Source organism: Epinephelus lanceolatus, chromosome 17 (assembly GCF_041903045.1).
Source record: "Epinephelus lanceolatus isolate andai-2023 chromosome 17, ASM4190304v1, whole genome shotgun sequence".
Lineage (NCBI taxonomy): Eukaryota > Metazoa > Chordata > Actinopteri > Perciformes > Serranidae > Epinephelus > Epinephelus lanceolatus.
In genome coordinates, this window is record NC_135750.1 from 5,000,937 (window position 1) to 5,017,496 (window position 16,560).

At 41.7% G+C, this 16,560-nt stretch overlaps 1 protein-coding gene across 2 annotated transcripts in view; it reads right to left on the reverse strand.

Annotated features, from left to right (window-relative positions):
- Positions 1-16,560, reverse strand: part of LOC117272631 (protein kinase C epsilon type-like) — a 110,749-nt gene that overhangs the window by 19,498 nt on the left and 74,691 nt on the right. For both annotated transcript variants that reach the window (XM_033651609.2, XM_033651618.2), the window contains exon 11: positions 6,838-6,992. In XM_033651609.2, the coding sequence (XP_033507500.2) occupies positions 6,838-6,992 (155 nt within the window). The remainder of the gene's footprint in view (positions 1-6,837; positions 6,993-16,560) is intronic.

Sequence of the window (16,560 nt, forward strand, 5' to 3'; positions counted from 1 at the left end):
TACTCTCTTATTATTTACATTTTGTTTGTTTCTGTGTGGAGTTTGCATGTCTTCGCTATGTCAGCGTGGGTTTTCTCCAGGTTCTCCGGCTTTCCCCCAACAGTCCAAAGACAACACCCAAAGGTGTGAATGGTTTGTCTCTATGTGTCAGCCCTGTGATAGTCTGGTGACCTGTCCAGGGTGAACCCTGCCTCTCGCCTAATGTCAGCTGGGATAGGCTTAAGCCGCCATGACACATGATGAGCCAACAAATCAACAAACACTTTTTATCCCTGAACTTTTACCACCAGTTTTGGCCTTGTGACTGAACAAGATGTAGCACACTGAAAACCCTAAAAGAAATTCATTTTCCCACTGCAAAATATTTTATGCCTCCGCCGACTGTTTTTGGGTGGTCTGTCCATCCATACGTCCCATTCTTGTGAACGTGATACCTCAAGAATGCCTTGAGCTTTTTTTTTTTTTTTCTCAAATTTGGAACAAACGTCCACTTGGACTCAATGATGAACTGATTAGACTTTGGTGGTTGTAAGTCAAAGGTCAAGGTCACTGTGACCTCGCCTGTCTCATTCTCGTGAACAAAATTTGTCCAGAACACCTTGGAGGAATTTCTTCAAATTTGGCACAAACGATGAACTGATTAGATTTTGGTGGTCAAAGATCAAGGTCAGTGTGACCTTGCATCCGTCTCATTCTCATGAGCAGAATATCTCAAAAACACTGTCAGGGAATTTTGTCTAATTTGGCACAAACGTCCACTTGGACCCAATAATGAACTGTTTAGACTTTGGGGGTTGTAAGTCAAAGGTCAAGATCACTGTGACCTTGTCTGTCTCATTCTTGTGAACAAAATATCTTCAGAACACCTTGAAGGAATTTCTTCAAATTTGGCACAATGATAAACTGATTAGATTTTGGTTGTCAAAGATCAAGGTCAGTGTGACCTTGCATCTGTCTCATTCTCATCAACAGCATATCTCAAAAACACGGTCGGGGAATTTTGTCCAATTTGGAACAAACGTCCTCTTGGACTCATGTACTGATTAGAATTTGGTGGTAGGAGGTCAAAGGTCAAAGTCAGTGTGACCTCACAAAACATATTTTTGGCCATAACTCAAGAATTCACAGGGTAACTATGACAAAATTTCACACAAATGTCTAACAGGATAAAATGAAGAAAATGATGACTTGACTAGTCTGCAGAGGCTTACAACTAAGAAGTGGTAATTCTAGTTTTAGATGTTTCACTAACATTATTCAATATGGGACATTTCTGTTTTTGTGTTTCTCTCTGTGTTAACTAGGGCCTTTTTTATATACAGAAAAGGGCGAATGTTGTTCTTTGGTTCAACTGTAACAGCGTTTGTTTTTCTATTTTTTTTTTTTAAATTGGCGTTGTCCGAAAAGTAAGTTGATCTTTGCTCATTTAGCCAGATTTCACCATTGTGAAATATTCACCATTGCGGCTATTTAAACTGTCAAATGTACAAAAGAAAAACAAGCTTGGTTTCTTTCCACAAGCTGAGCTAAATGGGATAAACACCTCTCAGTTTGACAGTCCTTGATGGGCACTGGGCGAGGTGTTACTGTTTGCTTTGAGTCAGCTAATTTTAGTCATATTTCATGCTGCCTGCAGAAAAAAAAACATACCTAGCAATATCCCGATCAGATAGAACAAAACAAGACTTTAGCAAAAACAGGTTGTCAAAGAAACCAGCGAATACATTCACATTACGTTTAAAGCCAGCATCAGCTCATGTGTAATAATACAGGTCCAGTTTTTTTAACTTGTATTTATTTAACAAATGAATCCCCGTCCCTCTCTCTGCCTTTCTCTTTTGTCTTCACTGTATGAGGAGACCAGAGCACCTGATGGGAGCCCCGCTCACATGAAACTGAGTGATTAAAAGACAAATATGACGTGTGAAAGAGGACTGTACCATATTCTGTCACGTTCAGCTGACCTTTCATTTCTGAACATGTAACAATAATATTCATGTTTAATCACTTGCCAGCCGGGTTGATCTTTCTGCGGATGCTGCATCTGTGTTCATGCCAACATTTTGTATATTCATGACTTTGAAAAGGCAGTACACACATACTGTACACCTGCACACACACAACTAAGTGCACGGCACAGGGGGATAAAGTGGGACAAAAACAACCCCATCTCATGTCAAAGCAGTATTTTAGGCCAGAGTGATACACTATCTTGTGCTCTGTGCTCTGAAAGAGGATCCCTTGAACACATCTTAAGCAGCTGCCCAAAGGCCCTTGCAGAAGTCCGCTACCACTGGTGGCATGATCAAGTGCTGAAAGCAGTTGCAGAGGCGATAGCCTCAACCATTACCACCTGCAATCACCACGGCCCAAAGACAATCATCACCTTTGTCATATTTTCTGATTCCACCAAACAAGTGATCATGGTCGAACTTTGCAGGTTGGTCACTCTGCAGAGTCTTTACAAAGCTGGGGATAGTGGGGCTGGCTGAGGAGGGAGGCCCCATGGTCAACTGCTGCTGGGATGCAAGTTGGGGACTGATCATCCCCAGTTGGGTCACCTGGGTGAGAGTGTCTGATGTTTGAAAAGACAGGATCTATTCTTTAAGAGAAGGTATTATAATGCTTAATATATAATTTAAACACAGCCATGTTTTCTTTTGATTGAATAAATTTGTAGTTTTAATAAATATGCCATCCAACAAAATTAATTTATTATTCATTGTAAGTCAATGGAAAATGGACCCAGAGGCGGTTAATTTAACAATCTTGCTCCTGAGAGGTCCTCACATTATAACCTACACCTGCTTATTTGTGAAAAGTGAGTTTTTTTCAGTTTGGGTCCAGTGGTAAAATTCTTCATCTTGCTCTTTAACACATGGGTTTGGTTTGCTGGTTTTTCAGCAAGGCTCAGAGAGGAAGTGGTTTGAGCCAGCTGTAACTTTAAATGGACAAAAAAAAGTTCTCTATTACGACTCCAACAGCTAGATTAACTTGATTGGATGAGCACACCCAACACTGATTTGTCATTGGTCTTTGACACTGATTTACATAACGTAAATATACGGCTGCTGTCGTGGAAATATCAACTTTCCTAAACTATCCATCGAATAGTTCAATGGTGTTCATTATGTCTTTAGTTTCTGATAATGACTTTACAGTAGTTGTTCTTTTATCTCAGGCATGTTAGGATGTTACATTTTTTCCACTGAATGGTTTAGCTCGACTTGACTAAACTCACTTTGGTACCAGGTGCTTTTCTCTACTTCATTTTCCACTGTGTGTAGTACCCCCTCAGTGGAGGCAGGATTGTTAGCTGATCACCATGGTGACACCATGTGGAACTGCTGTGACATCATCCTCTGCACTTGCTGAATCCTTTCATTAATGGCCATCCTGAAGAATATCTAAACTTCGTTAATTGTGGGGCGTCGGTGGCTTAGTGGTAGAGCAGGCGCCCCATGTACAAGGCTGTTGCCGCAGCGGCCTGGGTTCAAGTCCAGCCTGTGGCCCTTTGCTGCATGTCACTCCCTCTCTCTCCCCCTTTCACACTTGTCTGTCCTATCAAATAAAGGCTAAAAATTCCCCAAAAATATCTAAAAAAAAAACTTTGTTAATTGTATGGTGTCGTATACACTGTTGTTTTGCAGGCTGACATCTTAAAAAAAAATGGGTCAAGTGGATAAAAACATTGAGGTCACTACTGACGGCAGCTTGGCTATTTAAAAACTGAAAATTGACTTGGATTGAACTGAATTGTTTTAACTCCACCTTCTAGTATCAGATCAGCTTGCTTTGAACCTCAACTGATGTGTTACACAAGAACGTTCCAGGTATTATCCACAACTTTTACTGATGGAAAAGCAAAAATAAGCGAGTTGAATTGAGCAGAGCCACGCTGTACCCTTTGATGCAGTGGAAATGAGGCTCAAATCAGTAACAAAGCAGCCCAGAATGAAAAAGATCTGACCAAAAATAGCCTGTGTGCTTATTCAATCATGTTTCTTAACACTTGTTTTTGATGCTGTCGTTGGTCACGAGGTTTGAGGGTGAGTTAGTTGAGGGTAAGTTATCTTTTTGTTTTTAATTTTAAAGATTATTTTTTTGCCTTTAGTAGCTAGGAAAGTATGGAATGAAATGGGGAGAGGGAGAGGGAGAGGGGATGACATGCAGCAAAGGCCTGGACTTGGAATTTAACCCACGGCTGCTACGGCGTGGACATAGCCTTTGTACAGTACATGGGGCGTTTGAAGGTTAAGACTTGATTTCAGGGGTGCAAGTGTTATAATTACCCTTAGGTTAAGGGTAGAGCTTAGGAAATGCATTATGTCAATGAGGGACATGTAAGTATTGAAGCATGAATGTGTGCGTGTTAAAGATCTTGATGGTGAGAGGATAAAACAGGTGAACAGGAAACATAATCACACAAACATAATCACACAAACAGACTCATTATCTTACATAGCACAGATGGTGCGGCATGACACACGCGCGCGCACACACACACACACACACACGCGGTTTGCATGACGAGAGAATCTAAACATCAAATCAAACCTCTGATTCGTGAAGAGAAAACAAAGAAAAGAAGACCTCACATTTCTTCCACCGCAGTTATTTTTGGGAGCAAACAGCCTGAACCTGCGCTGGGCCTCCGTCCATCACAATGGTGTTATGATTCGAGCAGCGTGTTGCTTTTGTGGGACCAGCTGTGTGTTTGCTATCGGCTGACAATGATATTATGACTGAGGAGTTCACGCAGACAGATAACACAACCTACAGTAGGAGGACAGTGAGGTAACCTCGACCTGCAGACTGACACAGAGCGCTTCCAGGGTCAACAACTTTCATAATTGACAAAAATATTGCATCTGAAACGAATATTTAGCTGTGTTTCAGTATGACTGAGCACAAGAGTGCTCCATGTTCACCCCACAAAACAAACACCGCTTTGTGTTCAAATTAGCTCCTCTGGCAGTCTGGTTCCTAAAAACTCTACCAAATTCAAGATAATTACCAAAAAAAACAAGCCACTGAAGTTACATCGTTTTTCAGGGTTTTTAGCTGAATTATTTGTGCTGTGTCTCAATTTGGATTCTTCTGTGAGTACACATCCATGTACACTTTGACACTGCGTACTTAGTTGCGTAGTGCGTGAATTTCGACCAGGTCCCCCCAGACTTTGAAGTCACTTTGACATACTGCCCAGACCTTTAACTTACAAGTCCCGCGTCCGCCATGTGATGCCATGAGGCCCAACAAGGCTCACAGTTCCCACACATTTTCATGGACAAAATTTCAAAACGCTTTGATGACTTTTCAAGGCCAGATTCAAACTGTGTTCGAACATGATTTCAGCCAGCTGGCAAACATGAAACAGAACACAGGGAGGAAATGAAGAAACTTACATGATGGAAAACAAACATCACACATCCACACATATTACGCTGATCTGCATTACGCCGCAAAAATAAATTTGCCGTTATGTGACATTACTTGGAAGGTTATCCATGGAAAACTACTGAAACAATTTCATTACACACAACAAAATTCCACGACATTCAATGATTTTCACTGATGTCATGACTTAAAAAGTGATTGTGACATTCTACGAATCTTCGGGGTTGTCCATGACTGTGGGAACCCTGAGGGCTTTTTATCATAGCTTTACAATGTGAAAAGGCGTCTGTAAATTAGTGGAAACTTTCTGTTGATTGTCACAACCCCCACAAAATGATTTCACTATCGGAATTTGATGCAGGGTCTGCTAACTTTTCAAAAGTACTTGCTTTATGATCTTGACAATGCGGAAGATCAGGGTAATTTTATACTCTGAAAGTCAAACTTTTTTGGCTTAGGCATGTGCTACTGAGCAAATTTCACAGGCCTGTGTCCCAGGTGTCTTTGTACTAGAGCAGCAACTAACAATTATTTTCATTGTCAACCAATTTGACGATTATTTCTTTGATTAGTCGACTAATCATTTTATCGAAAAATGTGTTAAAATGTTGAAAAATGTCGGTCTGTCTCTCCCAAACCCCAAAATGATGTCATCTAATGTCTTGTTTCGTACTCACGCCAAAGGGTTTTAGTTCACCGTCATGGGAGAGTGTGTAAAGCTGCCAATATCTGAACGTAAGAAGCTGCAATAAGAGTATTTTGGGGTACTTTTATAGTACTTTTCTGTGAAAAATGATTCAAACACTTTAGCATAGACATGAAAAGAACACATTTTAAAACCACATGAAGTCTCGAGAAAGGTGATCGTTTCTCGATCCAAACATCCACAAGACCAATGAGAGCTTCTTATTCAAGATGTAAAGAACGCTTTATGTTGTGGAAAATACATTCCTCAGCTGGAAGATTCAGACCAAATAAACAGCTCACTAAGGCCCTGCTGTATTTCAAAGATTAAGGATGAAGATCAGTCAAAGTACTGAAAAGTGCACTTTGGTTGACAGTTTTCCTCTTCATTAATGCTGGGAGTTTCAGTTAATGTTTATTATCTTTATTTTTCCAGGAATTCTCTTTTATGCTGTAATGGAGACGCATATCTCAGTGGGAAGCACTAAATCAAATAAGCAGAACGTTCATAGTGTATCAGCGATTAAAGGAACAGCGTTTGAGTTAAGAGTTCAGCTTTAACTCAAATGTGCAGAGAAGTGAGGGGTGCAAAAGGGCAGCAGAATAGTGTTAAACCCAATGTCATGGAGCAAACCAAACCCAGATCCCAATGACATGAAAACAAATCTGCAAAAAATAAAAAAAATCCATAGAGGCCTGAATGCATATGTTCTGTGTGGAGACCTGTTACACAGATTGATGCTGCCATCTTACCTGTATATGACTCCATGCCGGTGCAGGAACATTAGAGCGGACGTGACCTCAGCTGCGTAAAAACGAGACCGCGCCTCGTCAAACTTCCTCGACCGCTGGATCTGAAACATCAGGTCGCCTCCATTAACGTACTCCATCACAAAGAACAACCGGTCCTGAGGAGAGAGGAAGAGGGAGTCGGTCACTCTTCATTTAATTTAGTTAAGCTTGAGAGTCACAACCAAAACAAGACATATCACACCATGTGTCCATCGATAATTCAAAAACAAAAACATTTTGTGACGTCACATATCAACATTTGGTCATGGATTTTTCATGTCCACATATGACGTCCAAGGTACCTTTGACGTCCTGGGATGCCGTGTCAACTTCAGCCTGTTTTCAAAAGATACTTTTGTTTCCACAGGAAATGTACAGTTTGCATTCAGTCTCTTTCAAAATAAACACACGTCGGTACGACACCGCAAACTGCCATTTTTTGCTCCAACAACATGCATGTGGTTAGATTTAGGAAACGAGAGCACATGGTGCGGTTTAGGAAAAAACAAAAGGGTTTAGCTTTACAATCTTACATGAAGCAAACACTGGCCTCCTGGGTGAAAGTCGGTGGTTGTTGGACCTGCCCTAATGGGACTTCTGCCGCTTTACCTTTCGTTGTTGTCTCGCCACGTTTCCCCGACGTTGCTAGGCATCGTTCAATAATAACAGAGGCCGGCTGCGTATCACGTCGATGTGAAAGGATGGCTTTTTTGATCGGTGTCTTACACTGGAAGACTTTGGAGTGAGACTGGGTTGAATATACTCAATGCAATGTTCATTAAAAACATTTAGATCTTTGTTTTGAAACATTTCACGTATCGTTAAGCCTCCAAACTGGTTTCATTAAGTAAACTTTATAAGATAAAATTCTGAGAAAGGCTGCTACATGTTTTAAATACAGACATAAGGAATAAATAATGTTACTTTAGTTTAATTTACTTTATTTCAGCAATGTTCCAACTCGTAAAACTCAAATACAGAACACAGAATAGAATCCAACCTCCCAACGAACCTCAACAGGATATGCAGTACGAAAAATGACAATTTGGCACAAGTAAACTATGATGGGTATTTTCCACACTGATGAATACTGATTCCTTTCAAAATAAATTATTGCTGAAATCATAATCATCATAACTGGTCTGCAATAGTCCTATTTTCCAAAGATAAACCTAATTTATAAAAAAAAAAAAAAAAAAGCTGAGATGCGATACACTGCATGTGTGACTCGAAAAGATGGAAAGTACTATCCCAAAGTACACACTATACTGTACTTAAATATTGTAACATACTGATATCTAAATAAAGTATTTTTTCCATATCAGCACTTCTAATTAAGACATGAACGCAAACTGAATTTGAAAGTTGAGTGTTTATGAAGCGGGCAGACTCCACAAATTCTACCGGATATTCAAGAAACAATTTACAACATAAAGATTAAGTTTACATTTTATGTCTCACAGACTACCCTCAGTGTAAAAACAAACAATATACATGGCTTTGTGGCCGGGATTAATTGTCTGTACTTCCTGTGACACACACAGACATACACACTCAGAAAACACACTCAATACCGCGCCCTCTGAGCTCTATTTTCTTGGTACTGAAAATGGGCTCCGGGGAAAATGGCCCCCTTCCTGAATTCCAGCTTACATTCTTCATATAGGAAATAAGAGAGAGAGAGAGTGGTAGAGTGTGTGTGTGTGTGTGTGTGTGTTGGGGGTAGAGGGTTGTGATATAAACAGCTCTGTATATAAGAACCCAGCAGCAGTCCCTCTGAGCCATTGTATGTTCATCCTCTTTCTCACAGGCATTCATTCACATCCACGGCCACCTTACATCGCTAAACCTTTAATCACACACTGTCATGCCGTCCCAGTTGTCGGTGAACAGGTACATCATTTTAAACACACTAAACAACAACCTGCTCTCAGTCATAGCATCTCTGGAAATTCTCGGATCTTGACTGGATCTGAAAATAATCTGCCTTTATCAGAAATGACCCACACAGCTGCAGGGGGGCTGGTGGTTTCCCAAACAGATGTAATTCCGGTGAACGTAAGCGAAAGAAAAAGTCATATTTCTGGGCACAGTTACCACAATCCTCTTCCTTTTGATGTCATTAACAGGCCAATATTCCTGTAATTCTGCACTTTCTTCCTGCATTTCCTCCGAAGGCGATGACCCAAACAGAAGTGACTAATGGTAAACACAAACTGTGGGACAGGCCAAGACATGACCCTGATTTCCATTTGTCTGTTTGACAGTATCATTTGTAAGCAAAGTGTAATAATTATTAAAAAGAAGGTTGGATTTAACGTGAATTGAAAGTAAAGAAAAACAGGCTACAGAACAGAAAACAGGACAGCATTCGAGTCAGCCGTATATGACGTCATTTCAGATGAATAAGACTGTGTACATAAGGATCAAATAAGCAGATGGAAAAGTTGGTGGCCCATAAAATAAATCACACATCTGAAAAGAGTTTGCCCGTTTCTTCTTTTTCCCACACCACTGAATAAATCTCATGCCAACCCATTCTCACTCCTAGATTGTCAAATAGGTCAGTGGCCCTTACGCCGGGTGCACAACTATTTTTCCTGTTTTAACAGAGCATTTCCCCAACGCATTCACCACCCCCAGAACAACACCGCGAGGTTCCGTCGTTGACGGACCTGGCCAGATGCGGGCGGCTAGCTGTCAGCGAGAGCTGTTAGCGACGTCATCTAGCAGAAAAGCTAGCAATATTTTCCTGCGAAGATCTCTCATGTTGACTGTCACTGTAACATTACTAACTAAACTGAGACGAGTTGAGTAGTGTACTATTGAAAGAGCTGATATATATAGAAATGAACACGAAATTTGAAAATATAGAGTAATTATCAACCGCACAGAAATCAACATATGGTCAACAATCACTTTTAATAGTGGAAAAAAAGCTTATCCTTATTTTTCTTTTGCATAAATAAATGAAATATTGTTTGTTTACAACTGCAATTGCAATTTATTTCCTACTTCCGGCACCGTTATGCTCTGTTTCTCCCATCTTGTCAACGCCCGAGTAGGAAAAATCCAATGCCTCTACGGGCCGACGGTCAATGGAACCGCTGCCTTGCTGCGCGCTAGTCCGTTACTATCCATCATTTTCACCTCCATTAGAATGAATGACTTCTGGTCAGTGTCAATCCGTCAGTGGGTTAGGTTGTGCACCCGGCTTTAGCATCTGATACCAATGCACAAGGCACCCTTTAGAGTCTGTGTGAGACAGACCAGGCTTTCCAATGTAAACCCATCTGCGGGTCAGATGCTCAGAGCAACAATGAGTGGGAAGAGTGAAAAAGTCTGTGCAGGGAGGAGGTGAATGGATGGGTCAAACAAACACAGGACTTTCCTCCAAGAGACCGCTGTTTGTGTCCTGTAAGAAACCGAACGTATATCATAAATGGACCTGCACAAGTAGGGTGAAGGATGAAGTAGATGTCAGACGAGCGGGGAATCCAAAACACAAGAGAAGCCAACACACCTGTGAGAAGCCGACTGTTGACAAGGTGGATCAGACCAGGGGCGACACAAAGGTGCAATGTACAGCCACATGGGGAAGCAATCACCAGCGCAGGAAACCAGAGGCAGACGAACAGGTAAACTCACTACAGAGAGCTGAGTGACGGTCTCTCCACACAGCCACAAGAAACAGGTGAAGAGAAACCAGGAAGATGGAAGCAGAGCTCTTGGTTGAGGACAGAAGGCTGAGTGGTTTACCGGGGAGCAGGTGAAGCAGGAAAGTCAGAAGCAGAGAAGGTCGGCAAAGAGGAAGCAGTCCAGGGGTAAGCGCTGGAAAGTCTTACAAAGGAATGGCGAAGAACAATCTGGCAATAAGAGTCTGTGAAGCTGGAGACTTTATAGTGACAGGACATAATGAGCCACAGGTGAGCGGAGTTGGCTGGATGAGGTGGACCAGCAGGAGCAGGAAATGTGTGGGCAGGTAGATGTGGTGGTGAGGCAAGGTGAGGGGTAAACTACTAAGTGAGCTGAGAAGGTGGCATATATCGCAGGTCTGGGTTATACACAAATTATTGTCTTGTGATTATGTGGGTTGAACGGTGCATTACTTTTTGTAGGTGTATGTATGAACAGTGCATGAAAACAGCCTGGACTGTTTGAAGAGCCACTGATCAAGCTGTTGTATTTGACTAATTGGGAGTGAGAACTCTTCTTCTGATTGATTGATAGTTTGACCTGACTTTATCAACGTTACTTCAGCTGGAGGCCCTCGTGGCTGATCGGACTACATTCACACTCCATGTCTTTAAAGCTGACCTCAGGCTCCTTGTTTCTTTTCCAGCATCAGTTTAAAGGGGCCTCAGGATTGGGTCTTACATAAGTGCCCGCCGATCCACCTCAGCCAGCTCCCTCCCTCTCTCTCCGTCTCTCTCCCTGCTCCTCCTGAAAGCGACTTTAAACAGGATGTCGAAATAGTTTGTTTAAATGTACCCAGAGTCCCGGCTGGTCCCACCCAATCAAACATGAATAAACATTTCCTGAGTGTAATTACAAATGTACAGATACTGGAACACACACACACACACACACACACACACACACACACACACACACACACAGATATAGATTCACTCCACGTTCTATAGGTGCACACCCATAGGACCCCCCCCCCCCAGTCCAACATGGGTAGCAATAACGTGCTGATGGTTATCTGACCATTGTGTGTGTATGATAAAACATAAAACATGCCCTCTCTGTGCCACCCGCCTGTAATATATGTCCAACACGTCTCAGCTTGCATCTTATGTAACTTCAAAACCATTAACTCATACTTTCTCTTTCTTCACTTACACACACAAGCACACGCACACACGCACACACGCATACACACATACACACAAACAAGACAGACATATCTTAATTTGTTTCCCCCATCAGAGGTTTAAGGAGAACTCATTTCCTTACTAAAGAAAATAAAAGCAACAATACCACAATGGGGGGAAGGGTAAAAAAAACCCTATTACCAGTAAAAGCAGCAAAAGAAGAATTGACTGCAATATCGAAAGGAAAACCGATTCCAAAAAAGCTGGGAGGCTGTGTAAAATAAATGAATAAATAAAAATAGAATGCAATGATTTGCAATCTGACGCGACCCATATCTAATTAAATACAATCCAAAAACAAGATATTTAATGTGCAAACTTTATTGTTTTTTTGTAAAATATACACTACTTCTGAATCCAGTTCCTGCGACTTGGGACAGTTGGGACAGGGGCAACAAAAGACTGGGGAAGTTGATGAAGCTCAAAAACACCTGTTTGAAACATGCCACAGGTAAACAGGTTAGCTGGTGACGTGATTATGTCTTGACTGGGTCTGAAAGGGGTTGCTCACAAGCAAAGACAGCGCAAGGTTCACCTCTTTGTGGAAAACTGCGTGGGCAAATAGGCCAACAGTTTAAGACCATTTCTCAAGAAAGAATAACAAGTTAGGAATTTCACTGTCTACGGTCCATAATATTATTAAAAGGTTCAGAGAATCTGGAGAAATCTCTGCATGTAAAGTCCAGTTCAGGCCAAAGATTTGCAATGAGACGAGTGGAAATAACCAACGACTTGCAATGCTCCCTTCTGCAACGTTCTAAAAACCTGCTGGTTCACACCCATGCAACTAGATGAGATGGTGTATCATCTCTATGCAACAACTCTCTGTACTTCCCTCCTGATTTGCAGCTTTCCAGGCTTATTTTGTGGCTGAAGCATGAAAGCACATACAGCAGGCAGCAGCAATGACCTACCATCCTACACCAGCACACCATGAGGACAGAAACAAAGGACTTGGCTGGGATGGAGCAACTGCTGCAGCAAGCAAACACAATTTGACTTGACCAGCAGACTTCATTAAAAAAGCCAACTGCCTGTTGAAACAGGTGACGTGCTTTAGATTCTTTAGGGAAGGAACATGGCTATAAAGAAAGAGAGAAATCTAAGAAAGGACATGAGGTAGACAAAGAAAGTAAGAAAGAACAGAGGAAAGGCAGACAGTAAGATAGGACAAAGGACAGAAAGATGGAAGGAAACAACAACCAAAGAAAAAATAAAGTACAAGGAAGAAGGAAAGGAAAATAAAACGCAACGATTATTACATAAAATCGACAGCTGTCAGGTAAATGGAGTTAAGAAACTAGAATTTCAATTAAAATAGAAATACTAAGTACCAGAACTCATTTTATATGCTCTTTATTTTTTTATATATGTCCTAATAATAGCCCTCTCCCTTAAAATTGAGACCTCAGTTAGATTAAATAAAGGCTGCATAAATGTACTTGTATTAATAAAAATAATCAATCTTCATCCCTGCAGCTACGTAACATAAAATCTGCGGGAACAAATATCTATATTTGTTTTAGATGTCACAGACTACATCTCATCAAAATCAGTCCAAACTGGGAACAAAAAACAACAAGTGTGGTTTGAACTTGTGTCCGTGTACAAAAAAAAAAAAAAAAAAAAAAAAAGAAGGAGTGAATTGCTGCCCTATTTTTCTCGGAACATTACGAGCCATTACCGTTTGGCTGCTAGTCATTAGAGCAGTAAACATGCACTCAGTGATTTCATTCAACACAACCTGGAGCCTGAGTTTGTTTTCACTCTGTGGTTTGATTCAGATCTCCACATTGTCCAATCATCGTTTTCATAACGCGCGACACAAGCGTTATCACATCACTTTTTTTTTTTTTTTTTTTTTTGGGCATTTTTAAGCCTTTAATTGATAGGACAGACAAGTGTGAAAGGGGGAGAGAGAGAGGGAGTGACATGCAGCAAAGGGCCACAGGCTGGATTCGAGCCCGGGCCGCTGCGGCATCACATCACTTTTAAATGCTGTAAAAGTGACAGCTGCAACACCTGTCCAGATCTATGAATCATTCTTTTGAGTCGACTTCAGAGTCATACACAGGAGGGCGGGCTTTTTCTTTTTTATCCACTGATGATGGCAGCAGGAAATGATTGTAATTGGGGGACAGAGTGTTTTGTGTGTGTGTGGTCGTGGAGCCAGATCAACAATGCTTGTTCTTAAAAAAGAAACAGTGCAGTTAAGCTCGTGTCCCTACACTGCGCAGCCGCTCGCTCTCTCTATGAATCTGTACGTCAACCAGAACGTGGTGCAGAGTGTGAGCATCAAGAACCTGCTCTGAACCAGAACCCCAAGTTAAACTAACAGGGACTCGATTTAACAAAACACATTCTGCTTGATTCTGCTGATTAGAGACCTATTTTTTCTTTTCTTCTTTTACTGGTGCAAAGGGCAGTGCAAGAATCAAGGTACTGACACACAGTGCATACATGGAGGTAGATGCAGACGAGAATTGAGACAAAATGTGACAAAACAAAACAAACAATTATTGTCTTTGCTAAATTTGATACTTTTGTTACCTTATGTTGTTCTTAAAGGGATAGTGCACCCAAAAATGAAAATGCAGCCATTATCTACTCACCCATATGCCGAGGGAGGCTCAGGTGAAGTTTCAAAGTCCTCACAACACTTGTGGAGATCCAAGGGGAGAGGAGGTAGCAACACAACTCCACCTAATGGAGGCTGACGGCTGACGGCGCCCCAAGTGTCCTGAAGCCCCGACATAAAAAGTTGTTTGGAAAAACGTCATTTGAACTCTGTTTTTATATTTTGTGGTTTCAATTATGTGTTTTTCGACGTTTGAATCTGGGGCGCCGTCAGCCTCCATTAGGTGGAGTTGTGTTGCTACCTCCTCTCCCCTTGGACCTCCACAAGCGATGTGAGGACTCTAAAACTTCACCTGAGCCTCCCTTGGCATATGGGTGAGTAGATAATGGCTGAATTTTCATTTTTGGGTGCACTATCCCTTTAATCCACGTTTTATGGCTGTCAGGAGAAGTTTGTCTTTGGGGCTAGATAACCCTGAAGTTCTATGAAAAAGATGATGGTTTCGGAGAAAATTAAAAGATTTCTTCCAGAAAGGTCTCTGACAGAAAGCCCTGAGGGTAAACTGATCCCATGTGCTGTTTTATGGGGGTTAGTGGAGTCAGTTTAAAGTAAACTTTACAGTACTTATCATTTAGGTGTTGTTTTTTATCTTTTATGACCAAAAGCAAAATGGAAAGGGACGGCAGCTTCTTCTGTAACTGAATGTGATAAATTGGAAGATAATATCATCTCATAGTGATCGCAGGCCCCTCAATCGCATCAGATCGAAATCATTTTGCGGCAGACTTTGTAATATCGGCAAATACTGTATCGCTGTCCAAAGATGTAATTGCTGGATTGTGGATCAGCTTCGGCCTAGTCGGGGCCGCATTATGCTGATGAAGACTTATGTATCATACGTTTATATGAGGCAGCCATGGTGGTACAGTGGTTAGCACTGTCATCTCACAGCAAGACGGTTCCTAGTTCAATCCCAGGAGGGAGCCCCTCTGTGCATAGTTTGCATGTTCTCCCTGTGTCAGCGTGGGTTTCCTCCAGGTGCCCCAGCTTCCTCCCACAGTCCAGAGACATGCAGGTTAACTGGTGACTCTAAATTGTCCATAGGTGTGAATGTGAGTGTGAATGGTTGTGTGTCTCTATGTGTCAGCCCTGTGATAGTCTGGTGACCTGTCCAGCGGGGATATATGGTAAATGTTTGGAGGAATCGGTTGACATGCTAATGGCAAGTCTAAATTGGTGGACCAGAGCAACTCAAAACTTGTGTGTGCAAAATAATCATGCACAAGAGGTCCCAGCTAACGCAGCAAATTTATACAACTGTGTCAATGATGGTCCTCTACAGAAATACAGATGTGTGTGTGAATGCCGAACTGCATCCCAAGAACAGCAGATATACAGGACATCCAATAATAACTGCACTTTCGAAAAGAGAGACTCTCCATTGCTCAGGCAATGACACATATTTGGCTGGATGTGCCTGTACACTGTGCATGCGTGCATGTGTGTTCATTGTTTTCGCGTGTTGAATTCGCCCTCCCTTGCGTTCTTCATGATGGCTGATGGGAGTTAAATGCGTGCTGTGGCCTGCTGTGGTCCTCCCACAGAATATCTCCTTTCCCCTCATTCCCGTAAAAACAAATGAGGAGAACGCTTGGATTTCACTGGTCAAAGGAAACGTAAAAAAAACGAAAGTGAGTAGTTTGTCTTGATTAGTTTCATGAGAAACAGACTTCCAGTAAAGTCAGGTCCTTATAAAGCCACGATCAACTGTAGCGTGCAGAGTGTGTGTGTGTGTGTGTGTGTGTGTGTGTGTGAGTGTAGGGAGCAGAAAGGAGGTAGAGGATTGTCTCCTGTACTTTCGTCCTGTGCAGTGTGTACTGTATGTGTGTGTGCGTGTGTGTACTGTCTGCATGTCTTGACAGTGTGGACAGAGACTGAGAACGTGTCAGCAGCACAGCAGGATGGATGGGCAGTTTGTTGGACGGAGGAAGTGATGGATGGAAGATATAATGTTGGGATAGTTGGAGAAGGGGAAGGAAGAAAGTGTGATGGATGAAGCCTTTTATCAGCTTTTATTTGGTCTTTAATTTTATGTTATACTTTAAAGCACTCTGTCTTTTGAAGGTGACTACTTAAAGGTCCAGTGTGTAGGGTTTAGGGGGATATATTAACAGAAATGGAATATAATATAAGAATGATGTTTTCTTTGTTGTATAATCACCT